General features: G+C 49.7%; 1 protein-coding gene across 3 annotated transcripts; it reads right to left on the bottom strand.

Annotated features, from left to right (window-relative positions):
- Nucleotides 1-183: 183 nt before the first annotated feature.
- FBXO31 (F-box protein 31) lies at nt 184-27,995 on the bottom strand (the record flags this gene model as incomplete). Of its 3 annotated transcripts, none has more annotated exons than XR_014617595.1 (11): nt 184-2,618; nt 3,212-5,225; nt 6,433-6,794; nt 7,441-7,594; nt 8,834-8,943; nt 10,696-10,770; nt 11,475-11,642; nt 12,830-12,906; nt 17,234-17,320; nt 19,704-19,775; nt 27,608-27,995. XR_014617595.1 is itself a non-coding variant. In XM_084270324.1 (10 exons), 10 exons carry the CDS (start codon nt 27,993-27,995, stop codon nt 5,003-5,005), a joined length of 1,716 nt encoding a protein of 571 aa, XP_084126450.1. In that variant the 3' UTR covers nt 184-5,002. The 3 variants fall into 3 exon arrangements, 1 of the variants encoding a protein (XP_084126450.1); XR_014617596.1 differs by having other exon boundaries at nt 243-287; nt 884-5,225; XM_084270324.1 differs by having other exon boundaries at nt 184-5,225.

Raw genomic sequence — 27,995 nt, 5'->3', positions numbered from 1 at the left:
CCTCAGGCAGGGGCTGTGGTGAAGGAAATCAGGTGAACTCCTTCCCAAGGACCTGGAGAAGGGAAGGTGAATTCTCACCATGGTGAAGTCAGGCTGCTGCTGTGTGTCAGGCAGGTGGGACTCACCTGCCACTTTCCTTGGGAGCAGCAAGGGAAAAAAACAGAAGCAAAAACAGAATTAAGTTCACAAAACTTTCCTTTTTTATTGTTTGAAACTGGAAAAGGCTCCTTGGGTAACAATGACCAGGTGGAAAAGTCACGCACGGGTTTTGCTCAGCTTCCTGATACCTGGGATGAATTAGGCCAAGTGTTGTGAAGTCAGGTCTGGCTTTTCCACAGCCCCTTCCTCTCAAACCCACCAACAAAAGGGACAGGCAAAACCCCATCCACCCCTCAGGTGAGTTGTTTGAACTACAGTTATCATGTTCCACGTGGGTATTTGAGGCACAGAACTGAGGTGTTTGATGTCAGATGGCATCTCAGGGAGCAAAGCTCCCCTCTCCCCTCTGTGCTACCCAGAGTGAGGAGCTGGTGTTGCCCCTTTCAGATTTAAATAAGTCCCACAGGGCAGGTTACAGAGACCTGGTTACACTCAAAGCCCACAGGAGATGCCCAGATTCATCCACTGGTGTCACATTAAAGCAGTGAGTGGAAAATACACACAGAAACAGGGTACACCTGCTTAGGGAAAGCAGGAATATTAATCAATGGGGGGAGGGGAAAAAAGTGCAGATTGCTTTAATTAAGCTAATGAACACAGTCTGATTCTAGCACTCTTCTCCTCCACAGTTAAAAGGACCAGAATCCAAATGAAACCCAGAACCATACGTGTTAATTTAGCACACACACACACACACACACACACAAAAGCCAGTGGCACTCACAGTTTGGTGACTTATCGTCCCCTCCACAGCCCCAGCACACTCTCCAATGTTTCACTGCCCATCTGAGAAGCTACACTGTCTGTCTGTCTGTCCAGCAGTGTGATCCTTTGGCAGCTGAACCCAACAGGAGATTATTTGCCACGTGAGCAACCAGCTAGGAGACAGAGTTAATTAATACATCAGCGGTTCCTAAACGAGCAAGGTGAGGTTACACCACCCACTGCCACACAACACCCCACACTCCTGGTAAGTTCCACTAGTTTGAAGTGAATAAAAAGCAATAAAAAGCCATCCTTGGTTAGAATCCTTTCCCTCCAAGCACGTTTCCACATGGATTTGCTTTCTCCCTGGTACATCTAACCTCTCCCTGCCATCCAACCACTGCTGTCCCACTCCTGTCCCAGCCCATTCACTCCCCAGGGAAGCTGACAGCCAAAATTAAGTGATTCCCACCCTTCCTCCTCCTCCATAAAAAAGCAATCCTGGAGAGTCTCCTACAGCCACGTTCAGAGCTGTGAAATCAGGCCCAAGGCAAACAAACAAAGCAGCTGGATGAGGATCTTCCATGCTTCTCTTTTCCAGCTGGCCAAGCCCCTGTGTTTTGACAAGACAGAAAGCAGGATCTAGGAACACAACACAGCCTAAGCAACACTGTCATTCCCTCAAGGGGGATGACCCCAAGCCAGTCATTCCCTCACTGCTCCCCAGCTAGAATGAAGCCCTATGTCTTGCAGTGGCTACTGGGGCAGTGAGGCTTCTGCCAAGAGGAGATTCCTACCCCTGACAAGCTGTTTTCCATCTTCCTCAGCACTTCCCACCCATCTGGGATCAAGAAATGAAGCCAGTTGTCCCCAAGATTTTCTGCAGAGCCAGCAAGAGGAGGACACAATCAGCACCAGAAATGAATCACTGCCTGCAAGGCACTGCCACATGTTGTTTAGCCCTGTCAACAGCTCCCAGAAACACCCCAAAAGCTGGAGGATGACAGGTTCAGGATATAAACCAGGGTGTGCTCTCAGATGTACTGCAAAGGGGGGTGGCCCAAATCACACAGAATCTGCTTCTGAAACGCCACAAAAGCCTGCCAGGCTTTGAGGAGCAGAAGGTGAGGAGGCAGAGGAGTATTAATACCAAATTTGCTATTTTCACTGACTTTGCTCTAGACAGAACAAAGCCACAGCATAGCAGCAGTTTCACCTTTCATCAGGACTGATGTTTTGTGACGTTTTGAGGCCAACCAGGTAGCTACAAACCAGGAAGATGCTTCTCCAGGGGCAAAGCTGAGCTGTGAAGAGTTCCTGCTGGGCACCAAGCCTCTGCAAAGCCCTTCTCTCCAGCCAGCCAAGCAGGTCTTGCCTTCAGACAACGTTCAGAAGGGACAAGCCACAAGGAGAAGGACCCGGAGAACAGCCAATGTGCAACCTGTACCAACAGCCACCAACAGCTGTCCTCACCCCAGGGACAAAGCAGACCTGCATTCAAGCAAAACACTCCTCCTGACTGCTACCCATGGGGTTGTGCTCCCCAGCAGAGCCCTGATCTCCAGGGGAATTTAAGCTACAGGTTAACAACTACTAACAGCATTTTCTGACACAGCAGTGGAACGTACTTACACCACCTTTACACACCTGGCCAACCCAGTGTAGCAGGTCACAGGGAGAAGAATGGCTACAGTTGGGTGTCTGGACTTCAGAGGCTGTGGCAGGTGCCCATGTGCATTCCCTGCAGCTGGATTCTCAAAGGAAAACAAGGAAGCAAAAAATATTAAGCCAGTTACGTAAAACTTGAGGGTTTGCATTTCTTTGGGTGAGTGGGGATGCTGAAAGGAAGAGGAATCCACCACCAGAGCTACAGATCCACTGGCAGCTGAAGGTTTTAAGGCCAGCTGAAGGTTTTAAGGGGACATCTCTTGTCCCTTCAGGTTGTTTGGGAGAATATAAAGCAGCCTGGCTAACAGCAAGTGCAGAGATAAACTGACCACACAGATACCCAGTATCTTCAGGCATCCTAGAAACATCCATCACCAAGCTGGAAATCTCTGTCTGTGAGCTGTCCCACCGTGGCAACAGGCTGAGGGGCTCAATTTTAGCTTCAGCTCAGCCCTCCACCCACACAGCAGGGCTCAGAGAGGTGCCACCCCTCCTCTCTCCCAGCCCCAGGGATGGGGTGAGATCCAAGTCAACTCTTCCTGCTGCTGCTGCTGCCAAGGGGCTGCTCAGAAGCAAAGGCCTTTCTATAGGTTATTCCCAGAGCCTCACCTCTACCACTGAGGCAGCTTCCTGCTGCTGACTAAGCAATAGAAAGCACAGAACAAAAGCCTCAAATCACCTTCAAGTTCCCAGAGGTTTCTAAAACGATGTCCAAAGAGGCAGGAATGAATCCTGTGAGCGATGTGACCTTCTGCTCAAAGCCTCTGCTGCAGACTGGGTTCTCACACAGCTTGAGTGAACGCTGGAGAGCCAGAAATGGCAAGAAGCCCTTGTGAGAAGCAGAAGAAAAGCTGCTCAGAGTCAGGGGAACTAGGCAGAGATTGAAACTTCTCCATAGAACCCCGAATCCTCCCAGCACAACACCCCTACAGACACATTTACAAACCCAAACCTGCAGGAGATGTCAAGGCAGAGTCTTGTTAGGAAGAGAAGACAACTTGGAGTTTATAATCACAGCAAAAGGAACCAAAGGATGGGGTTTTGCCTGTGACCAAGAGCATCCCTACAAATGGCTCTGTTCTCTCCACACAAGGATCCCCATGGTCTCTCCCCTGCCAGGATTAATAACTCGTGCTGCTGCAAATGCTGAGAGGGTTTTTAAGCACAGCTCACAGAAGATTAGCACTGGCCCTGATTTCCCTGCCTGGGACAGTCCATGGGGAATCTGGCTCCCTCCCCTGCAGCCCATGTGTCCCAGGGGGGCTCAGGTCTGCTAGAACAGGGGAAGAAATTAAGCCCAGGAGCTTTCTGTGGAGGCAGCAAACATCTGGGATGAAGTAAGAGCGACTGGAAAGGGAACAGAAGGGTGCTGTGAGTGGAGCAACAGCACCCACCTGTCAGCACCCACCCTAAAAGGCGCCAGAAAAAGCCACAGCAGTATCAGGAGAATCCCTCATCACTCCTTCTGACAGGGTAGGGAAACCTGAACCAAGAAAGACACATAACTGGGGTCACAGAAGTCAGCAGGCTGCATCTGGGCTTATTTCACAGTTTTTTTCTCCTTCCTTTACATTTTCAGGGCCAGTTTAAGAGATCTGAGGTGAACCCTTCAGGTACAAACCCAGTTCTGCAGGCACCAGCTCCTACAGCTTACACTCATTTCCAGTTCCATACCCAGCTCCTGCAAGAATCATCTCCTCTACACTCAGGGAAAACACCCAGACCTGGAACTCCAGGGACAACACATCCACCACGCTCCAGCAACACCAAACACACTGTCATTTACAGCTGGAATCCTTCCCCTTGCTGCCAAGCTGAGGGGATTTCTCAGAAGGAAACCACCCACTAAGCCACGGGTGTAGGTATGACACCAGCTTCTCCTGGTGAGCTGAGCCCAGAGGAAGGTTTCTGGAGAGGATGAGGCGCTTTGTTGCTGCTGATGCAATTTCTCATTAAGCCAGGCAGGCTGCAGCAGGGGACCAGGCGAGTTTTCCAGAGGGTTAAGCAAGTCTTCCAGGAGGATTAGAGCACAGCAAAGGCTTAAGTGAGTCCCTTCCCTGAAAAAGGGCTCTTCCCACGGGAGATTAATGGTCAGAGCAGAGGGCTTCTGTCCATCCAGTCAATTAGATGTTCTTCTGATCCAGCTCTGGCCTGGAGTTGGCTTTGCTCTGATACATTCCTTCAGTGGTAAGAACAGTGTGTTTCCTCCTCTGCAGGATCCCTTCAAGCTGCACAAAGCGGTGTTAGAGACTGGGGCAGGAGGACTGCTGGGGAGCAGTGTGGAGTGGCAGGGAGGAAAGGGCAGTCATAGGGGTATTTTAACTGGGATGTGTACATTTGGGGTAAAAAGGCTTTATTAAAAGTGCATGCTTTTCAGAGGTACCCAGAGCAGGAATCCCCCACCACAGCCCTGGCTGGGGAGCGCAGCAGCCTTTGCAACCCCCTAGCCCCGTCCATCACAATTCACCCATCAAGTAGCCAGAGACTGGATGTTCTTCAGCATCTCATCAAAAGCCTCACGGGAAGGAGCTTCAGCGTTCTGGAAAGAGACCTTGATCCTGCTGTAGAGACTGAAGGACTTGAGCTCCAGCCAGATGAACCCGAAGCGATCGTCATCGAAGAGAACAAACACCCCCGGTGTGCGCTCGGGGCTGGTGAAGCCATGGCCAGCAATAAGCCCTGTTCCATAAAAGCTGCAGGGAGAGAAAGAATAGCCACCCCCCCAACAAAAAGAGAGGTGAGAACAGCCATAATTAACATTTAATAAAAAGAAATTTAAAAATATCCCCCACACACACACACCAAAGCTACAATTGAGCCACTGTGAAACACACTCCCAGGTGCTACAGCACGGGGTGGTTTAGGGTCAGTCAGCTCCTACCACCCTGTTCATACCATTTTAAGACAAGAAACTACCCAGTACTATTTTGAGGTTGCTGCTTTTAGCTCTTCTAATGAGCACCTGCACACAAAGGCTGGATTTTCCTCTAGTTCAGCCCAGTAAAATCCACCTGAGATTTACTCCTGCAACTTAAGGATCAAGCCAAGCCCAGACAATTCTCACAGAAGAGGAAAGCAACATTGAGAGCTGAACCAGAGAGGCAACTTTGGGATAAAAACCAAGGGGAAGAGAAAGAATGGAAAATTAAAAAAAAAAAAAGGCAGAAAGAATCAGGAAAAAAAGGAACTGAGAAAGATCTAACGAGCTGGGCAGGAGTAAAGGTCAGCCTAACCTCTGAGCAAGCAGCAGGTGGAGCAGGGTTTTATTCAAACAACTCGTTGTGACAGCAGGAGCCTTCTGGGATTAACCAGCTCCTGGTAGGTTTTTCCATGAGCACAGATGTTTGAATGAAGGTCACCTGCCTGAGCCTCAGCTTTTGGGCTCTTTTGCCACACTTAATTTAGTCAGCTGCTGCTTCTCTGACTCCAGGTCCCATTCAATGAGGTTCTCTGTGTATCTGCACCTACTGTTTAGAGTGCTCAGCACCTTCCCAAGCTGGCCCTGTGGCACCAGAGGCCAGGGAGAGGTGGGAGGGAGCACACAAGGAACACAAGTGACACACAGAGAAATGGGAAGTGGCTGAACAGATCTTTAAATACACATGCTGGGCAGCTCTGGGAAACAAAACACCAAAGGAAAAAAAAAGGGAGGTGGATATGGGAGAAGCTGGAGTCAGAAGTCACAGGATCAAACCTAGCATGGACACGGGGCAGCAGATGATGGAGTGGTAGGAAAGAGAAGGAGCAAACTAGAGTGGAGGAGGTAGGGCAGCAGCAGCACAAGGGGCTGGGAGATCTGCCTGCAGGTATAAGGCAGGCAAAGCCAGGACACCCCTCAAAGCCTTTCCCTCATCCCCTTTCCAAGTGAGCCCAAGCTGTAAAACCACTGGTCCCCGTTACCAAATTCGGCAGGTCCGAGGATAATCTTCATTCCTTGAAATGACTCCCATGGGCAGCACGAAGGGCTGGGAAGCTGGTGCCTTATCCTGGGTCGTCCCCTCTGCCCCAGCTGCAGTCTCTTCCCCCTCAGCACCTTCTCCTCCTCCCAGGGGCTTTGCAGCAGGTTGGGAGGCAGCCTGCTGGGAGCAGTCCTCTTCCTGGTGCTCCTCCTCCTGCTCCTCCCGCCGTACCTGCTCCTGGACCTCCAGGACGATGCGGGAGAGCTCACTGAAGTCACGAAGGGTCTCAACGTCAGGGAGCTGCAGAGGATGTGCCAGGTCGATCTCCACAGTCTGCTGCCCAGCTGGGATGTTGGGATCTCCCTGGAGACAGGAAACAGCAGCATGGCTGCAGAGGCAGGATGCTACAGAGGTCGGAGCTGTATCCTCCCCACGCCCATAGTTAACCCTGGTTTACTCTATCACCAAGTTGGCAACCAAAAAAAAAAAGTAACAAAACAAACCCTTGGACCTTGTTCATTGTTCCCTGAGCTGTCTACAGCACATCTGTTTTCTCCCTCCCAGAAACGGAATTTTAAATCAAAAGCTACATGCCAGGCTGTGCTTACAAGGGTGAAAGAAAGTCAAAGCTATAAGCTTGGAAGAAGGTTTTGTCAGCATCCCTCCCTGCAGGGAGGAAGGAGGTTGCTGGCCTGGCTTCAGGGAAGAGCTGCCAACATTTGCTACCTGCTCCTCAGATACACAGGAGCCATCTCCAGCAACCTGCTACCAGCTGCTCACAGAAAGCAGCTGGGAGGGAGAGGAAAGGAAGGGGGAGCCAGGTGGCATCGTGAGAAACTTTACAGAGCAGGTTGTAGCTATTCTGCACGTGTCAAGATTCATCCAATGCCACATCCTCACGAGGAACAGGGCCTGGGGTTAGCAACAACCTCCCAGCGATCTCTCCTATGAATCTACAGCATCAAGAATCCTTTTAACAAGGATCTGAGAGAAAGGAAAACACACTCACGGTGATTTTAGTCCCCTTTGCTTTCTTTCCATGAAAGCTCAACATCACAATCTCCAGCCCATGGCTCCCATAGGTTCCCTTGAAGAGACCTGGCTTTATAAGGTCATCAGGGCTGCTGGGAGGGAGGTAGATGCGTCGGTACGTCAAGCAGTTGCTGTGTGAAAGATGGAAGGGGAGAGAGGTTAAGAGAATCCCTTGATGTGAGGAACATGTTTCCAGTCTGCTCTTCTGGGTGGCTTTGGGATGTCATCAAGAGAGGTGGAATCTGTGTTTTAACTTTTCACTTTGGAAAGCTCCCCCTTCCCTTGTTAGCGCACCAGGAGGCTCCTGCAGCAAGGTCACTGCACACCTCCTCACTCCCTGGGATTTCTGGAGAACTGAAGAAGGAAGCATATTTAAACATCTGCTACAGAGAGGTGGCTGCTATTTGAAGTTTGGAGTAACAGTTAAAAAAAACAACCCAAAACCAGTTCTCAGGCACTGCCTGGTTTCTGCCTAGCTGCTGCTTATTACTGTGGGTAATTAGGAGACAGGTCCCTGAGATCATGGGCTCCTTCAAATTAAACACAGTGAAATGACTCCAAACCACCTCACTGTGTGTAGCTATTGTCAAGAACTTGAAACCTTGTTATTATCATAGAATCATAGAATGGCATGGGCTGGAAGGGACCCCAAGGATCACAGAGCTCCAACCCCCTGCCGCAAGCAGGGCCACCAACCTCCAGGCCTGGAGCTACACAGGGTTGCCCAGGGCCCCATCCAACCTGGCCTTGAACACCCCCAGGGATGGGGCACCCACCCCCTCTCTGGGCAGCCTATTCCAACACCTCACCACGCTGCCTATAAAAAACTTCCCCCTAATATCTAACTTAAACCTCCCTTCCTTCAGCTTTAATCCATCCCCCTTGTCCTGCCATTATCTACCCTTTTAAAAAGCTGATTCCCCTCCTGTTTCTCTGTCCCCTTCAGGGACTGGAAGGCTGCAGTGAGGTCCCCCCACAGCCTTCTCTTCTCTTCTCCAGGTTGACCCAGTCCAGCTCCCTCAGCCTCTCTCCGTAGGGGAGCTGCTCCAGCCCTCTGATCATCTCTGTGGCTCCTCTGACCCCTCTCCAACAGTCCCACATCTTTCTTGTATTGTGGCCCCAGCTCTGGACACAGGACTCCAGCTGGGGCCTCAGGAGGGCAGAGTAGAATCATCGCTGTCTGTGTGTCTCATCTCCCTGTGCAAGTGGAAAGCACCTGCATCATGGTGCCATTGCATGGAGCCTGCAGAGACAGAACACTCCTCTGGCTGTTAACACCCACTGCAAGCACCCTGTGCTCAGAGCAAGCCAAACCACGTGCTCTTGGTGTTGCAGCAGCCTCAACACCTAGGAGGAGCTGGTGGCCTTACTCGTATTGGCTGGTGTAGATGAACTTCATCAAGATGAGCTCTTGCATGTGTTCGTGGAAGATGTCTTCCAGAGTCCGACCCCACTCTTCCCTCAGCCACGTCCGGAATTCCTGCAGTACACAGAGAAGGGAGAAGGGGGATGATAAAAGGCATTTCACCTGCCACAGTGACATCCATCCAATCTGACTTTGCTTCATCAGCATGATTCACTGGCAGAGCCACAGGAGAGGCAAATGCTCGGCCAAAGGCAGAGGATCATGGCTGGATTTGGGAACAAGCACGTGTTGGCTTGGAAATATGCTTTATGGCTGGCTGGGGCCCTGGGCAACCTTTTGTAGCTCCAGGCCTGGAGGTTGGTGGCCCTGCCTGTGGCAGGGGGTTGGAGCTCTGTGACCCTTGGGGTCCCTTCCAACCCAGACCTGTCTATGATTCTATGGTAACCACCCTATCCCTGCCAGACACCACACAATACACACACTTCCCTTCAAAGAAATTACAGGTAGAACCAAGAACAAGAGCATAAGCATCGTCTGCTACCACAGAGTAGCTGAGCTACTACTTCTTTATGTCCTGCCTTACCTTGCAGCAACTCATTTGTGTGCCCATAAGCTGCCTCCTGTGCACTATCCCAGCACGCTGAACATAAAAGGGGAACCTTTTGAAAAGTACTGAAGATTTAGGAGGTTAAATCCTGCTGATTTAATACCACTGCATCTAAATCCAAAAGAGTGCTTTGAAAACATCTCATAAAGTGCCTCTACACCAGCTCTGACAAGTTAATACCTTACCAGGAGTTAGTGTGATAACAGTCTACACTAAGACAGCAGCCTACCAAGCAATATTCCCAACCTGCTGGCTTTATCTTCTAAAGCCAGATCCCCCAATTACCATAACACCATGCACACTTAACACAGTGCTTTGAAAGTATTAAAGCATTTCTCATCTGCTACAGAACTAACTACACCTTTCCCAACTGTTTCCCATCAGCAGGCAGATATTTTAAAGCATTTGTTAGAAGGAACTGAAGTATCAGATCTGTCATGTTTAACTAGCTGGCAGCAAACACCATCACTACCTGGAATGGGCATTAGCTGAAGGTTTTCATCCTGACATTTATACCTTAACACACGTAGCAGGAAGCTGCCTTGCTGGGTGTAGCTCACACAGAGGATAAACAACCAAATTAAGCTTTTAATCCCTCGCCCAAGGTGACAAGAAAGGTGATGAGCAGGTATTCAAGTGTCACTGGTCCTCACTATTAGGCCAGGGCCTGAAAGACCTGAATGGCACAGACAGCAATGCTGGAGAGATCAGTGTCTCATACAAGGTGTGTTGCTGCCTTTCTTTGGACAGGCTCCTGGCAAACAGGAATGGTGTCACAGTGCAGGATGAACATGGGTGCCAGGGTTCAAAGAGCACCTTGCCCTGGAGAACTGCCTAAACAAGCTTTTTGCTTGCGAGGATGGACTAACAGGCTGCTCTGACACCCTGCTCCACAACGCAGCTCCCGCGGGACGTTCTGCAGGTGTAATGCTGAAGTGATCCCACACACTGGATCCTTACACAGCACCATGGCAGAGTAGAAGAGGTTCCCCAGGACCTTGCAATTATACAAGCATGGCTGCTTGAAGTTTTGCTTCAAGTCACAGAGCAATTCTACTTACTCACTTATATTTTACTTACGGTAGATCAGCCAGACGCTACCAGCCTGGGTTTGCATCTGTGTTCAGATACAGAGAAATCAGAAGGCAGAAGACCACCTCCCCAGCCCCAACATTAGCTAAGAGCTTAGGCAAGACAGAAATCTGTTCTCTCCAGAGTATCTCCAGCCTTGATGCAGACTCTTGGCCAAGCAGTCTTACCTCTTGCCTTCCCCCTGACATGCGGTGGTGATCTGTCTGGTTGCATTTCGTGGAGAACTCATCCTTCTTCACAATCTGCAGGTACCATGGGGGAGAATTGAACACGTTACAGACCTGACTAGAGATGCCCAGGGTGATGTAACTAAAACTGCTCAGAGGAAAAGCTTTACACAACCAATGCTGCAGAGAAACCCTTCAGTAATACTGAGTGTATCAGCTACAGAACAGAGAAATGAAAGCAATAAACCCCCAACGCACTCTAATGAAAGATGCTAATTATAAGTTGCTTCTCTATTTGAGCTTCCTTCCTCAAAGAAAAGGAAACAATCTATCAGGGAGCTTTTCAAAGCATCCAATGTACTGAATGGGTGCTACAGCACCTTCTCAAGGACTCAGAGAGCACTGTAAAACAGAACAGGTCTGTGTGTCTGCTTAGACACCTTTACCAGCTGCCCAATGACATTTTGTGGATCGTTTCCCCCAGTCTCTACACATGCTGGTGCTCCCACCCTCCTTCCCTGTTCCAGCCCAACAGAAGACAGTGTAACAGCCTTGCTGTGCTATTGCCAGCAAACAAATTCAGAGCTGGGAACAGCCCACACAACTTGTCAGACACATAATGAGTGCAAAGCTGGCATCCACACATACAACAAAGTGGTGAAAGCCTCAGCCCTTCAATAAAATTCTCATTGTTTTTTGGATGAATGCATTTCCAGAGCCAATGTGCACACATACACACTGCACCCAGGACAGGAGATAAAAGCACTGGAGCAACTCACCTGGATGTGGCCATTGTGAGGTCCCTTATGACCATACATACACTCAACTGTGGCACATTTCCTCTCCATGAGATGAATCCTGAAGAGAGGTTTGAATCTCATGGGATCATCAACATGAGGGTCATGAGGTGGCAAGTACATCCACCCAATGATGAACAAACCATCTACCTGCAGAGGGATGGGAGGCAGAGCATACAAGGTCAGCCTTGCAGGCACGTAGAACAGCTCACTGTGCTTCCAAACAGCTTTCCAGCAATTAAACCAGACCATATGCACTCACAGCACACCCCTGGTGAAGAGGGAGAGGGTTTCTTTACAAGGCTTTCTGCACCACTGGAAAACGATCAGGCCTTTATTACTGCAAATGACTTTGTGAGGGATGCTTGGTGTGCAGGATCCAGAGAGAGAGGCTGCACTGAGGAGGCCACACAGCCAGTCGAACGCTAATTGGTTTGAGAGCTCATGCAGGCAGCTGCTCAAGGAGAGGAATTCTGCTTCCCATGATTATCCATGCTGTTTGGATAAGAAATCATTTAGCTCTATTACTCACAGACAGCACAGGAAGCAACAATTTCTTTTGCAGCTCCCTCCCTGCACACCTAAGAATCCTTCCCCTTCAAGCTCTGCAATTCCAAGGAAAAGCTCTTTTCTCAACAGAGAGATCCAAGACAAAACCAGAGCAGATCCACAGAGGCACACTTGTCTTTCTAAAGACAATCACACAAACCTAAAGGCCTCATGATTTGTTATGCTTCAAACCACCAGCTGTTGAACCTTGGTGCAAAGAACAAGGACTTGAGGCAAACTTCTGGCCCAGCTCTCACCCACGCAGTGTCAAGTGTTGTTCATTAACTGCCCTCCCCAGCAAAGACTCCACAGGTTTCACACCACTAATGTGCCTGCATTCATTAATCAGACACAGCTAGTGACCAGTGCTGCAAACTACAGGAAGGAGAGGTGCACACAAAACCCTCTGCAAAACCTTCAGCTTCAAGCCAAGGTAACGCAGTGAGCAATGGGGCCAGTGCCAAAGCCTCTGCTGTACTCAATGCACAAGGAATGGCCTCCTGTGCCACTCACTGGAATATCTGCCTTAAGTTCTGAACCAAGCCTTAACCTGAGAGGTTGCTCCTGTTTGCTGTGTGCTCCTGTCACTGCTTGGAGCACAGATGAAAAGCAAAACGATTGTTTGGAGAAGGGTGATGGTGATGGGAAGATCCAAAGAGCAACCTCTGGGTTCCAACCACTTGCTTGAGGGTTGACTACTCACACTTCTGTATAGCATGGAGATGGTAACCAGGTCCAGAAAGCAGTAATCTGGACACCACAGCCCCCAGAACAACGTACTCACTCACCACCACGTTCAGCAGTCCCCCATAGGGCCCGATGTCCGGCTGCCACAGTCCCAGGATGTGTCGGTATCGGTGCAGCACTAGGGAACAGTGAGACACTGAAGTGAGCAAATCAAGCTAAGGAACTGGGATACGGGGGAAAAGAAAAAAGGAAGCCTGCTACCAGACTGCACACCATATTGACCACCCACAACTGCCTGGACTAAGGAAGAGAAAACTGGTTTCACCCAGAGCTGGGAGCTGTGAAGTGAGGCGGCCCAGAAGCTCACACTGATGTATGCTGCTTTCTGCAGCCTGGGGCTCCTGGCCTGGTGCAGGGGCAGGAGTTAGCTTCCAGGACTTCACATGACCAGATATCTCACCAGGAATTCCCTGGAATGCTTTTGCAACGTGGTCCTGTTAATGCAAATCACACGGTAGGTATATAGCTAGAAGGAAAGAAAACATCTGGCATCTCCAAAAATGAACTTGATGTCTCAGACTGCAAAGCAACAGAAAGAACAAAAAAGGAAGGGTGGAAAGGCAGCAAGGAACAGGGAAACTGGAGTATTTTGAAAGAATTTCTCTGCTTTGTATACACAAACTTGTGTCCAGAGTTAAGCATCCTTAAAAACAGCCACGCCAAGGGGATGGGCAAAGCACACAGACCATGCCAGCTCAGGAGATCTGCTGGTGTTGCCAGGTCAGTAACAGCCCTACAAACCCCACGTAAGCAGCTCCATTTCAGCAGTGCCCAAAAGCTGCTTCCAAGTCCCCCCTTGCAGCCTACTGCAGCAGGTGAGGCTTCTCCCTTCTCATCTCAGAGCCAGGTGCACCTTGGATCCCACCAGAATTGATGGGGAAGTAGGAAGGTTTTCAGCAAACAGGAGAAAATGCCCATCACAGAACCATCCTCAGGAACCTCCTCTCTCTTGGAAAGCTCCTTGTCTCCAGTCCTGACACACTCAGCCATTGCTTCTGCCCATTTAATTTCCTGATGTGACCAGTAACCTTCAGGTGAAGCCATCACCCATCACCTGGTGTTCTGGGCAGGAACAACAGGACACAGACTATTCCTAGGAGGACAGCAAGAAGACACTACACTTGCCTTAAAATCATGCTCATGGCCAACTCAGAAGGCCACAATAATCCATTTTAACCTACAGGTCTGGCTTGAATAATGGGTTGGGGTTTTTTTTTGCTTTGCAGCAATTTATAGGAAGAACTGTATTTTGGTGCAGCTGTTCCAACAGCTTTGTTTCATTAACTACTTAAAAATAACAAGAATTATAGGAGTGTTTTTATTACACCAAAGCAGAGAGCTTCCACAGAGGTTCAGGGCAGCAGGGAGGGTTGTCCAGAGCTGCTGCCAACTGGCCCAGAGGAGCCTTTTTCCTGTGCAGTAAACAATTTCAGACTGACAGCCTGGTTTCACCCAGTGAACTGAGCACAGCACAAACAGCAGCACTGAGGCAAGCAAGCAAACCACATTCCCAGTCTCCTCGTCTCTGTGCAGTAATTACATATTAATAAATGGTATGTGCACAAGCTGCTATCTGCCTTTTGCCCTGTCTGGCACAGAGCTGACAAAACACAGCTCTTTTTATTTATTTTTAGGACAGAAAACATGATGTTAAGCGATCCAAGGGTGATTAGGATGTTCCTCCTCCCTCAGCTCCTGTCTGAAGGACTCAGAGCTATCATGAGTTGGCTTTTCAAGAGCAGGGAAAGTGCATGCTTGACAAGGCAAGCCCTTCCACTCCACCACACACATCTATTGAGTGCTCACTTGGAGTAAACAGCTGATTGCCAGGAGCTGTGGCAGCTCAGGAAACACAGCTGAGTCACAGGTCTGCCCCAACCATGTGGAAACTTGGGGCTGCAGAGGATGGAGGAGGCTAAAGAAATCCTATTCCCCTCCAGAAGACTCCTACCCACTGGATGGCAGGTTCTGTGCTTAGCTTGTACCATGACTGTGGGCAGCAATTCTTTTTTTTCTTTAAATTTTGGAAAAACCCAGCTGTTTGACACCACAGAAGTCTCCAGATGAGCTGATGGGAACCAGGTTGCAGCCTCCCTGCACACCCAACACCCACAGCAAGGACACTTTATAATAGATACTTGCTCAGGGTGCTGCAGACTCCTGACTTCTCCTCTTCCAGTTCTTGCAGGAAAGGAAGTTGCTGGGGAAAATGCTGGTGCTCAGCCAAAGGCCCAAATGAGTCTCAAAAGCAAAAGCACAGCTCTGTTTCCAAGCCTGGGGTGTCTCTGGGCTCCAGTGAGCCAGCAGCTATATTCTCTGCAGGGAAAATCTGATGAATCCCATCTCTGGCTCTTCCTGGCAGCACACAGGATGGGTCTGACAGTTGTTTCCCTCTCTGCTCCTCAAAAGAAAACAGCACTTGGGTCTTTCTCCAAGGTTTTCCTTTGCTATTCACACTGCCTACTTTTCTGGATCCTGAAGGAGCCTTTAGCTTATCTGAACTTCTGGGCTCACACCCTGCCAAAGGCAGCAAAAATACAGCCACTGGATGTTTTCAGTACAACCCCTCCCCAGCCCAGATATTACCCAGGTTGCCACAAGCAGCCTCTTCAGATGGAAAAGCTGCCTGAATGCGGCTGGAGACAGGCCAGGAAAAGCAGCAAATGCCCAAGCTCCCATCAACAGAAAGCTGCCTGGGAAAGGGCTCATGTCTGTGCTCTTCATTAGAGTCAGGCACAGGACAAGTGACACTGAGCAAACACACAGCAACTCAAGCATCACAGACACCATAGGTATGAACGGTCAAGTTACAACCCCAGAGGGGGTTATTAAGGCAGGAGGAGAGCAGATGCTTTCAGATGTTACTGTTTTAACTACATCTTATTTCATGAACTGTGCTGAGCTTGGGCAGCACACACAGAGCAACATAAAAAAAAACCCTAATGGGAGTTCTTGTGCAGCCTTTAAAGCAGAGGGAAAGTTTAAAGCCTTTTCTAAAGCTCACTCCAAGTGAGTTACAGCCCCAGCTCTCTGGGACTCTCAGGATGCAGCAAGGTATCTCTATGCAAAAGGAGTTGGAAGGATGTAAATGTTACTGCCCTCCAGCTGGTGATAACTCACTGGTGTGGAAAGAGCAAGGAGTCAGCTAGGCTAGGTTAAAACCCTGGGGAAAGGGATCTGAGCTGGCCTAGCTATGCTACACACACAGGAGTTAGCACTCACACAGTAAATCCTGGTCTTAATGCTGTCCTAACACACAGGAGGGGGAAAAAGGGAAAAATGGGCAACTGCATCTGAAACCACACCAGCTTTTCCCCAAGTAATTCAACACACCCCTAGAGAAACGATATCTGAAGTTTGGGGCTGCTGCTAATGAGTAAACAACCAAGGGAAGAGCACACACTGCTGCTCCAGTGACACCAGGAACATCACATCTGGAGCAAACACCCAGGGAGCAGAAGAATCCTTCACCCCCTGGGACAGCTGGGACGTGCCTCTCCTTCCCACCCAGCTGCACAACAAGGCTGGTGTTGAAAACAGGACTCCAGGCCTAGAACTTTCTACTGATTCCAGCTGCAGCAGTGCTGCTGCTCGTCTGTTGTGATTCACATGAAAGGCACCATGTGGCCCATGCTCGACTGTGTGCTTTAGCCCAGGTAACTCTGTAGCATCCACACTGCACGTGCAAAAACCTCCATCCCCAAGCACCAGTGAGTTAGTTACTGGAGGCTGCAACGCTCTGCAGACCCAGAGGAGCACTAGAAAAAGCTCAACACCCCCTCTGAACACCAAACAGCGCTGGCTTCTTTAACTGATGTCATCAACCTTCAACTCCTGCCAGACTGTGAACATTAAACTCCCAATGTTTTACTGTTCTTCCCTCAAGACAATATTCAGAGCAAAGGAGCAGTTTACCCAGAGTAGCTTCTTGGCCAAAGAAGGAAAATCACAATCTCTGGAACACCAGCAGAATGTTTCCTAGAGATGGTGGTTAACAGGATTCACTGTGCAGGGAGGGAATTGGTGTGAGAAGCCTCTGCTTGTTTCACTGTGGGCCATCTGGATCAAGAAAAAGCTTTTTGCCAGTCCAGAGCTTATTTAAACTTGCCTTTGGGAGTCCTCAAAGAGGAGCAATGTATGAAGAGCAGACTGCTCCCCTACTGTGAACAGAGAACCTCCTTTCCCCACCCACTCAGGACAATTTTCAACCTCAAAGCACTTCCAAAGGAGATCAAGACACCTCCCTGCCTGCCCTACTCACATCACCCCTCTCAAGGATCAGAACACTCCACAAATCCCCCAACAGAAAGACCCGGCTAACCAACCCCCTCCACACTACCCCCAGGTCCAGCCCCAAAATCATCTGCTGAAAGCAAAGGTCACACTCCATGCAGCATCTTGTGTGTGCTCAGTGCAGGAAGCATCAGGCAGCAGGAGGTACGTACGGCAGGTGTAAACATCTCTGTACTCCATGTGCTCGTAGTCGGGAAGGATTTTCATAAAACGCCCCGACTTCACTCGTGGGTTTATACCTGAACAGACACAGCAGGGTCAGTACAGCAAACTCTGCCCCACTCTCACCAGCACCACCAATCTGGGGGGGAAGTCCCAGTCTCTTGTGACTTTGCTTCCAGTTGAGGAGCACCAGTTGTTTCCCCTCGGCCCCAGTTCGGAGGGTGACGCACACTTGGTGTGTTTAAGATCCCCCACTGAATTCAAAGTGGGGTCCCCCCCTCTCATGAGTGCAGCACGACTGTCTCAGTAACATCACAGACAGTAGCCCAGGCCTTGGATTAGCTATTCTTTCCAGCACTTCCAGTCCCCCATTTCCCACACCACTACTTGAAGAATCACATTCAGTGGATGGAAAAGAGTGTGCAAGTCCTGCCACCAGCCCCAAATTAACTCTTTGGCAATTCATGAAGTTGATGGGACCGTAGCAATGGGGCAAACTGCTGAATCTGAGTGGGAGAGCTAAGGTGGTGCATCCCTGAAAGCCAGAAACAGCTCCCAAGCATTCTGACTTTAACCACTGCTAGTCAGGATTGCTGGATGGATATGGGCATGGTCCTTACTCAGGAGTGCAATGAAGTCCATCACAGAGGTGGTTCTCACATCAAGCATGTCTCTCTGCCAACAGATGTTAATTTGGTGCAAAGAAAGACTGGAAATCTTACACAGTAAGACTGATGTGATGAGGGCAATTAAATCAGCAAACTGTAGACTCTGGAAACCCCCAGCCCAAAACTAGACAGAAGCTGGGAGAATACTTTGGGAAGATAACACAGGCTTCCCTCCTTTTGGTCTTCCCTGGCTGACTGCTCATAGCCATGGCCATGAGACGTGGTGCTGGGCTGTTTGAAGCCAGTAAGGCCACTTTTACCCCTAACTTGTGTATAAAAAGCACCAAGTATCACTGTAACAAATCTGAACCACACAACTATTGGCATGGGGAAAGCCTACAACTCACACAGAGGTGTTCTGCCAGTTAAAACCAGCGGTGCAGAATTAAGGTCTGTTCCCACACTGGTGCCACACAGAGATATGAGGCTGAATGGCAAGTACAGGAGGTCTCAAGTGCTGCTGAGACTTCTCTGTGGACATCTAAGTGCTGGCTCAGCACTGCTCAGCCCTCCCACCCAGGAAAACCAGGCAGTTCCCAGTCCTAGCACACAAATAAATAAAGAGGGAGACTAAGTGATGAAATAATTTGCCTGGGGATGTTCAGCAAGTCTCTCACAGATGGGATTAAAACTCTTCTACCCGTTCTTTTTTCCAGCATTAATCAATGCTTGAGGTCATCACTGCTTCAAGGTTCAGCAAATACAGTATGTGCAGATGCTAAGCCAGGTTTTGGATCTGCAAAGCCTACAGAGACCTCTCATGGCTGTAACCTGGGACAGTAACAGCTTTTTGTTTGTAAAGCAGGACCTTATTTGAACAGCCAGAAGCCATTCTTTGTGAACTGCAGGTTACTTCTTGCTCTTCATCCTACAGACCACCAAGTTGTACAAAATCCATGGTGGGGGAAGCATGACAAGACAACCTGGTGGTATGGGAGCTCTGGGGGGCTTCTCAAGGCTCTCTGAGCAACCCGCTGAGTTTGTGACTGCAAAGGGCACAATTTAGTGGTGGGAAAGACAGACAGCCTCACCACAGATCCAGGCCTCCCTTCAGTCCTTCACCTCTCCTCTGATCACACAGCAGCACAAGGTTGGGAAAGACCTTTAAGATCATCAAGTCCAACCATTCCTGTCCTGTGCTAAACCATACCCCTGAGTACCTCATCTACCCTTTTTTTAAACACATCCAGGGAAGGTGACAGCCCCCTCCCTGGGCAGCCTGTTCCATGCCCTGATAACTCTAATGATGATGCTCTGTCCTCACTCCACAACAGAAGATGTCCATCTACCTTGCAGAAGACACACTGGGACTAAAGAGATGGGGTCCCATTTTCTAAAACACACCAACACCTTGTCAGAGGCCCAGCCAGAGGGTCACTCATCCCTTTTCCTCCAGCACTCTCCCACCATCAGCATGTAACAGTGTCCTTTCACTGAGACCAAGACTCAGCTACATTAGGGCTATGAAAATCTATCAGTTAATTGCTCAGCAAGAAAATGGCAAAACAGGAAAGGATGAGAAACCCTCAGCACACTTCATAATGAAGTTAAATGACAGGCTGTTTTCCCACCAAAGGACTGGGGGAACATAGATAGACATCTCAATGCTTGCCATCAGCTCAGCATTAAATGAAACTCCAAACACATCAGCTTCACAGGTGAAAGCCCTGCCATCAGCAAGTAGGCCTGCAGAGCTTATGCCATCAAAGTTTAATAAATATTCAAAGAGTATATGCTTTCAGAATTGGCAGTAAGCAAGGACACACAGAGCTGTGCCAGCCCCATCACTCACGTTTGGCATAGACATCGCGACAGGACACTCCGGTGATCTCCAGCTTCCTCAGGTTCTCACAGACCCCGTACTCTGCAACGACACAGACACAACAACATCACCCCCAGCACAAAGGGGTTTCCCTCCCTCATTTGAGCACAGACACAGATTTATTAGGTACACTCCTGCAAGCCACCACGTTTACGTCTGAGAATCTTCTTGCTGCTTGGAAGAGGACACAAACACCCAGCTGCTGTTATATTGCAGGGGGGGGATCTAAGGTGTTTTAGGAGCACTGCCTGCAACAAACACACCATAAGGAACACACAAACACAGCCACGTTGCAGATGCTTACACCTAGACCAGGAAGAGGGAGAAACCTGGAAGACTCACTCCTTCCAGCTGGGATTGTATGCCCATTTAGATCAAATCATGGTTGTGTGTAGTAATTATCTACTCCCACTGAGGTATCCAACAGGGAAAACTGCTTATTATGATCCTAAAGAAAAGGTCACAGGCTTTTAAGAAGAATGAAATGGAGACATAAACCAGGCAGCAGCATGTACAAATATGGTTACACTTGAAAGCAGATCAGATTGAGATGGGTCTGTTGTAGGCTCAAACGCCTCTGATCGCTTACAGAATGCCCTGGAAACAAAGCAACCCAGAGATCTTCAAGGCAGCTTTGAAGCAGAAAATGAGATTCTCTCATTTCATTCTCAGGAAGTCAATGTCAAACTTCTAAGAAACTTGAAAAAAATTAATAAAAAGTATTAACATCTCAATGCAAGAAATCTTTAGAAGACCAGAGAGAGGAAATGAGAGGAGGGAGATCCCAAAAAATCATCAGCAACAAAACAACACCCCACCCTGCTGCAGTGACCCCAATAGATCTCAGTACGGAAAACTACCCTCCTTGACATCAAAGACTTCTACACCACAGATCAAACACCAGCTCTCCTTAGCAGTGCTGAACATCTGCCAGGTATCTGATGCAAAACCGTATCTGTGAAGCCCCTCATCAAATCACTAAATAAGAACCTCATCCTCCATTGAACTTCCTTGAATTAACATCCTACCATGGCTGCCAAATGCCGCTACCTAATCACAGAATCATCGAATCCCAGACTGGGCTGGGCTGGAAAGGACCCCAAGGGTCACAGAGCTCCAACCCCCTGCCACAGGCAGGGACACCAACCTCCAGGCCTGGAGCTACACGAGGTTGCCCAGGGCCCCAGCCAACCTGGCCTTGAACACCCCCAGGGATGGGGCACCCACCCCCTCTCTGGGCAGCCCCTTCCAGCCCCTCACCACTCTCTCTGCAAAGAGCTTCCCCCTAATATCTCATCTAAACCTTCTTTCCTTTAGCTTTAATCCATCCCCCTTGTCCTGCCATTATCTACCCTTTTAAAAAGTTGACTCCCCTTCCTGTTTCCCCTTCAGGGACTGGAAGGCTGCAGTGAGGTCCCCCCACAGCCTTCTCTTCTCTTCTCCAGGCTGACCCAGTCCAGCTCCCTCAGCCTCTCTCCATAGGGGAGCTGCTCCAGCCCTCTGATCATCTCTGTGGCTCCTCTGACACCTCTCCAACAGTCCCACATCTTCCTTGTATTGGGGCCCCAGCTCTGGACACAGGACTCCAGCTGGGGCCTCAGGAGGGCAGAGTTACCTAATGCCAGTAACCTGCTGCAAACAGAGAAGCCATTTTTCACCTAAGAGTAAAGCAGAAGTTTCCCTGAATGAATTCAGCCTCCTCCTGCCTGTAAATACACTTGTGGTACATGATACAGGATGTGCAAAGCTTATGGGCAGCCCACCTAGAGGGAGTACACATCCTGAGTAGCTTCACTTCAGGTAAACAGTGAGTTCAGGGAAGGTAAGAGCTGGCAGAAGGTACAGCAAACACACTGCCCTTCATTAAGAGATGCAAAGGTCAGTGGCAAAGTTCCTGCTGACTTCCGCAGCGGAGGAAGCTCTAAGCATTATCAAACACAGGGTGGGATGAGGAAACACAATTAGCCAGAGAGCAGAGACAGAGGAGCCTGCAGGATAGTACATCCAGTCCAGCACAAACAAGCTACTTAGTGCTGGGCTGCAGCCAGCTGACCCCACACAGCCCTTCTGCAGCTCTGTGAAACCAGAGCTGGGCTGGAGGCTGGAAATTCAGACCCACCCTGCAGGTCACCCCACGTCCATCCCTCCTGTCAGAGGCTGGGCTGCATGTATAGAGGAGCTGGGTACGTGTTTGGGGGTTACATCAAAGGGATGGGGAGAACAGGATGTTTCCTGGGCTGGTCAGAAAGTCAGTGATCTTTCTCAGAGGACAGGCAGGGTGGTGCTAGCCTGCTGTTTGGAAACAGCCAACTCTTTCCATGTAAACAAACGCTCACCTGGCCACAGAACCAGTGAGAAGCACGCTCTGAGCAGCAGGCATTGCAGCAAGATTAAGCTCAGTGTCACTGAAGGTATTTGTACTGCATCAGAAAGGGAGGAGACACGGGGAGGATCCTGCCCCAGATAGCATTCCCCTGTGCTGCTCCCTAACAGCAGTTCCCAGCCTGGTGACGTTCTCTTTTCCTCCAGAAGGTGCTGATTTCTTCAACAAAGCTTTTTTTTTTCCTTTTCCCCTGACAGATTTGTAAATCACTTTGAGTGCAGGCTCAATGCAGTGCCACCACAGAGGAGCTACCAGTACCTTGAAACAACAGGGTGGGAAGGGATTTGATGTTCAAGCTCTACCTCAGCATCCTGCAAGCGCCCTCAATAACCTGCAGTGAAACACTATGAAAGCCAAATCACTATTAAAAGATGCATTTCCTAAGTGGTGTAGTTCAAATCTTTCCTGGAAAGGTTCAGTTCTTCCAAGTAATAGCAAGCTCCTTAAAAAAAAAAAAAGGATAAAAATTTAGATTTTTGATATTGCTACACACTGTTTGACATCAGATATTCAAGGCTTATGAGGAAGGATGGCCAAGAAAGACAATAACCTCATTTCAGTGTGCTCTGAGACTCATCCCATTTAATGCTAACTACTCCTTCTGCTGTTTTGTTCAGCAAACAGCTCCAGAGAGTCAAAAACCCCAGAGTGATGGCACAGCTCTGGGTAAGCACATCACTCAAGCCACCCTTGTGACCCATGAGCTGTTAACACCACGAGGGTCTCATGACAGGGAGAAATAAATCAGCCTCTCAGCTCACACTGCCTACATCATCTCCAAACACCATCAGAAAGCTGGCCATCTCTTTTTAATCCAGAAAACAAGAGGGTCATAAAGTGAACATTAGAGAGAAGAGAAAGCCTTTTCCAAGAAGGCTTTGAAGGGCTCGAGCTTCCTGGGAAATTCCACTTGGGTGAAATTAAGTCTATTTTAAGGAAACCTATCTCACTGAGTATTTTAAGGAGTTAATAGTCCCAGAAATTCACACAGGCAATTTATACCGCTGGAAAAAGGCTACTTAATCCTGCTTCAAAAGCAGGGATGGAAATTGGTTTTAAACTTCTTACTTGACCAGCTGGAAAGCCTGTTTTATTAGGTTTATAAGGAGTGCTTGAAGGATTTACCAAGCAGGCAGGGAGACAGAGCTGTTTCCATGGTCACATGCAGGGGAACGTAAAGGAAAGGCAGGCTCCATCTCTTATGGACAGCTCTGGTACTTCTGTGAGTGTAATTCACTCCCTGGCCTGCTCCTGCCATATGTTCTCCTAAGCCTCACGTTCCCTTCTCCTTTCTTACACCTCCCTCCCTGCAGCCTCCACAAGCCTGAAAAAACAAACCCAACACAAACAAACAAGGCTCTTCAAAGCCAGAAGTTAGAATGCCTGCACTCATAGCAACTTACAGCTCTTCCTTCCCTTTCCCTTCCTTTCCCCCTTCCCTCCTTTCCCTTCCTTTTCCCCTTCCCTCCTTTCCCCCTTCCCCCCTTTCTCTTCCTTTCCCCCCCTTTCCCTCCCTCAGCACATACCCAGCTCCGAGCCCTGGATGTGGACATCTGCAATTCAGAGGAAACAAGGATGTCTGGTGGAGCTTGGCACCCTCACCATCACTGTTTCAACTGTGCTCTGACTAATCAAGCCCTCTAATTCTTCCTGGATAAAGAAATGCAGGTTTACATGGCTGTACAAAGAACAGAAAGAATAGAAACCTACTGGATGATCTGAGAGGCCACAAACCTGGGAGTTTCTAAGGCTAGAATCTCCAGAATATCAGGTGGGCAAGTCCAGAACCAGCTTCTTGTTTCCAAAGGTTGAACTACCAGATTAAAACACACCAAATACCTTCCCAAACCCTTCTCCCAGGGGAAAGGTTTGTAGTTAGTTACCACCAAGATGTTCTGCAGCTGTAAATAAGGAGCTGAGCAAAAGGAGGTTTGTTCTGCAACAAATGAAAGCGTTTGCAGGATCCCTACAGCAACAGATGGGTATCTTCAGGCCTTACAGAGCTCGAAGGGAAACCTCTCACAGGTGGGTATGGCAACAGAGCACCTGCCATCAGCAGTGGGAAACAGCAAACCATTGCAAGTTGCAGCCTAAAAGCCAAAGAAGATGGTGTCAGAGATGAAGAAAAGCCCATGATGGTTCAGCAAAGAAACTCCACACTGCTTTAACCTCACACAAAGGGAAAGCAGAGCAGTGAGACTTCTTACCCCCACCTTAGTGTTCATCTGGGTGCAGCTCTACAAGGCATGGCTGCTCTCGTGGAAGCAGCTGTACATCACACTCCAGAGTCTTGTAAGACCTGAACTCTGTGCAACAGTCCCCTCACTGAGTGCATAAAGCAAGCTATAAAACTCACTGAAGCATCTTTAATACCCTGGCTAACATTCTTCAGCAGGTCCAAAAGCTCTTGAAGATTGTTTTTGCAAACAAAAGCCTTTTCATCCAAACTCTAATTCTGAATTACCAGTCTGTTTCCAGGTGTTGTGCTGCACTTGTGCTGTTTTAGTTGAAGATGAAAGTGGTTCCCCTTTGAAATGGGCTATCAGGTGTTAATCAAGGGAGGTCAGGCCACCAGCCAGGGTGAAACAGGCTTTAGTTCTGCTCCTGCTGCAGAGATCAGCAATCTCCTATTTATAGAAAACATGAAAGCCACTGCAACCCTCTTCTTGCCAAAGAAGCAATTCAGAGACATCCTCTACCCCAAACAGTTGCAATGATAAAAGGACAACAGTCCAAACAGCCAGGCTGGTGTTACACAACTGCTTCTGGTTAATCCCAGCACTCTCCCACTCTGCTTTCAGCCCAGACCTGCTGGATGCTCACAAGATACCAAGGGATCGAGTTCCCTGTCTGACTCAGGCAGCAGTTGGGCTTGTGCTTACGTTCAGCACTGCTCCTGTGTGAGGTGAAGGTGGAAAGTGGGTAAAACAAAGGTTTTAGAATTCTTTCTTGCCTCTTTAATGCCACATGTTTCTGGAAACACAGAGTTGAAGCCTACAGGTCACCTCCTCACAGAGCTCAGCAACAGCATCAGTAGGCTTCAGAGTGAACAGGCTACTGACACAGGGAGTATGCCAGTGCAGCCACATGTTCCACTCTGTTTCTGGGATGTGCATCAACTGAGGCAGACATAAGCACACACTTAACAACTGTCTTCAGCTGGGAAATGGCTTTTTTTTTTGAAAGCAGCAGCTTGTTTTGGCACAGAAATACAGTGCAGCATCTTCCAAGTGTTCTCTGTGTGTTTCTGTGCTGATACCTGGTGTCCAGATACGTCCTCAGGCAGCTGCACTCATCACACAGTTGCACACCTGTATCTGACCACGCTCAGCAGCTGAGCTCATGATGTGTATCACTGAAATACAGGCAGGATTTGATCTGCAGAGCAGCTCCAGAGAGTGGTGGCCAGTTTTACACTCCTGTGCACAAATACTCAAAGCTACCTCCATGGTAATTACTCACACTGATGTGCAGAGCACTGCAAAGCACTATGAATGATGCAAGAAGTCCAGATTAGGAACCACTCAAGAGAAGTGTGGCTGGTTAGAAGACAGCAGTGGAGCTTTCACAGGTGTAGTAAGTTTCTCCACAGAATCACAAGGTTGGAAAAGACCTTTGAAGATCATCAAGTCCAACCATTCCCATCCTGAGCTAAACCAGATCCCTGAGCACCTCATCTATCCTTTTTCTGAACACATCCAGGGCCATTTCAGTCAGGATCCTGACCTTTACCTGTCCAGCACTCCTGACACACCATACCTTTGGTACAAGATCTACCTCAATCCCACCAGCAGCCCATCTCCACACTCTGACAGTGGCCAGAACAGACACATTGGGGAAACACAAGAAACAGCATGTAAAAAGAGAAGAAAGAGTTGGGTTTACACACCTCCCACACTGTCACTAGTAAGGGCCTTGAGACAGGACTCAACACCTTCTCTTCCTGGGCAGTTTAGCTTGAGCCACACAAAGCTTTTTGCCTCTTTAAATTTCAGCTATGCTTTTGAACACCACTTTATCTTCTGGGAAGAAAATCCAAAAGGCAGTCATGAATTTAATAATAATAGTTTATTTCATAATTTATTTCCCCATCAGGCCTAATTTAGTGGTCCCTTTACCTTCCAATCCAGCCTGCATTTAAAAATTACACATATTTCTATGGAAACATTTTCTCAGGGCCATAACCTCTCCAAATAACTAACCAGGGAGGTTTTGCAAATCATTGATGAAATACAAGAATATCCATGAGGAGTCTGTCAGCAGAGGACTACAATGAAGGAATGAGTGTGGTTGTACAGCCTGTGTCTGAGAAAACAACGTTAAGTTACTGGGCTAATGGAATCAATCCCATGCTGAATTAGGAACTAACAATGCTTTGGTCTACATTGTCCAGGTACAGCCTTTGTACTGCCCAAGGGTCCTTGGGTAATGCTGATATGGCAGGGATTTATTCTGGCAAGGTCTAACACATCTGAACAGACCCCACTGTGGCAGGCAGCCGCTCTGACATACCCAAATTCTTTGTCCTGATGCCCTCACTGGTACTAAAAACAGAAAACAAACAACCACAAAATCTACATGACTTCATGTGCTGGCAGCACAGACACCTGGCAGGGTCACAGCATGAAGCGAGAGGATGAGCACAGCAAAACAGCCCCTGGAGGGTGGGACAGTGGCTGGAATAACAAACAGGGGACAGAACCACACTGAGAGGAGGAAAAGGGTAAGGGGTAAAGGATAAGAATCCCAGCCTAACAGAGCAGGGCCAGGGCAACACAGACCTGAGGCGCTACAAAAAGAACTCCCACACCTTTGTGTTAATGCAGCACAGCGTCCTTGCAACAGACACTCCCCAGGGCATGTACACACAAACCAGGAACCCTCTGAACACAGCACCATATGTCCTGAGACAGGACACAAATTGATGACCTTAGCCAGGCCTGTCCTCCTCCCCAGCAGGCTCCCTGCTCCTGCTTCACCTCACGGGCCTCCACGGCTCCAAGACCCCCAGCTGCACGCCCACAGAGCTCCTTCCTCCCCCAGTGCAGCCCCATTCTGGAGGGACCTACCATCCCCCTTCCCTGCTGCCTCAAGTGCTCCATCCTCACGTCTCACCCAAGGACACCCTACACGGGGTCATCATCTGCCAGGGCCTGGGCCCATCCCCAGGCCTCCCCTCCAGCTGTCACCCCGGGGAACAAGTCCAGCTTGACGCCCTTTGCTGGAGCCGCTCACGCCTCAGCCCTTTCTCAGCCAGTGCCACCAAGGCAGGGCCGTGTCCCCGAGGCCCCGAGACCTGCCTTCTCCTCCACCCCCCCTCAAGGCCCCACAGCCCGCACCTCCGACCCCATCTCCCTCTCATACCCCCCCAGGCCCCGCAATCTGCCCTTCCACCGCCGGCCCCGTCTCCTCTCCGCATCCTCCGAGCCCTCCACCCCGGGAGCCATCCCCTCCGGGCCTCCCCGGCCCCCCACCTCAGGGCGGGCGGTACCTTCGCGGCAGCGCCGCCGCCAGATCGTGTCGGTGCGGAGGATGCGGCGGAAGGTGGTGCAGACACGGGCCAGGCTGGGGAGATCGGTGCCGGGCAGGGAACCGAAGATCTGCACCAGCAGCTCGGGGGGCAGCTCCAGCAGGGACAGCGGGGCCCTGCCCACCGGGCCGGCCTCGGCGGGGTGCGGCGCGGGCCGCTCGCCCTCGATGCGCTCCGCCGCCTCCTCATCCTCCACGCCGCCGCCGCCGCCTCCGCCCGCCTCCTCGGGGTCGGTATCGGTGTCGGGTTCGCTGTCGCCGGCTCCGCCGCGCCGCTGCTCCCGCGCCGCCCCCCGCCGGCGGCAGCCGCGGGCCGGGCCCACCCCGCAGAGCCGGGCACACACCGCCAT

The sequence above is a fragment of the Gallinula chloropus genome (genome assembly GCF_964237585.1).
Source record: "Gallinula chloropus genome assembly, chromosome: 13".
Taxonomy (NCBI): Eukaryota; Metazoa; Chordata; class Aves; order Gruiformes; family Rallidae; genus Gallinula; species Gallinula chloropus.
Note: the sequence above shows the minus strand (reverse complement) of the source record. Positions and strands in the feature narration are given on the sequence as shown.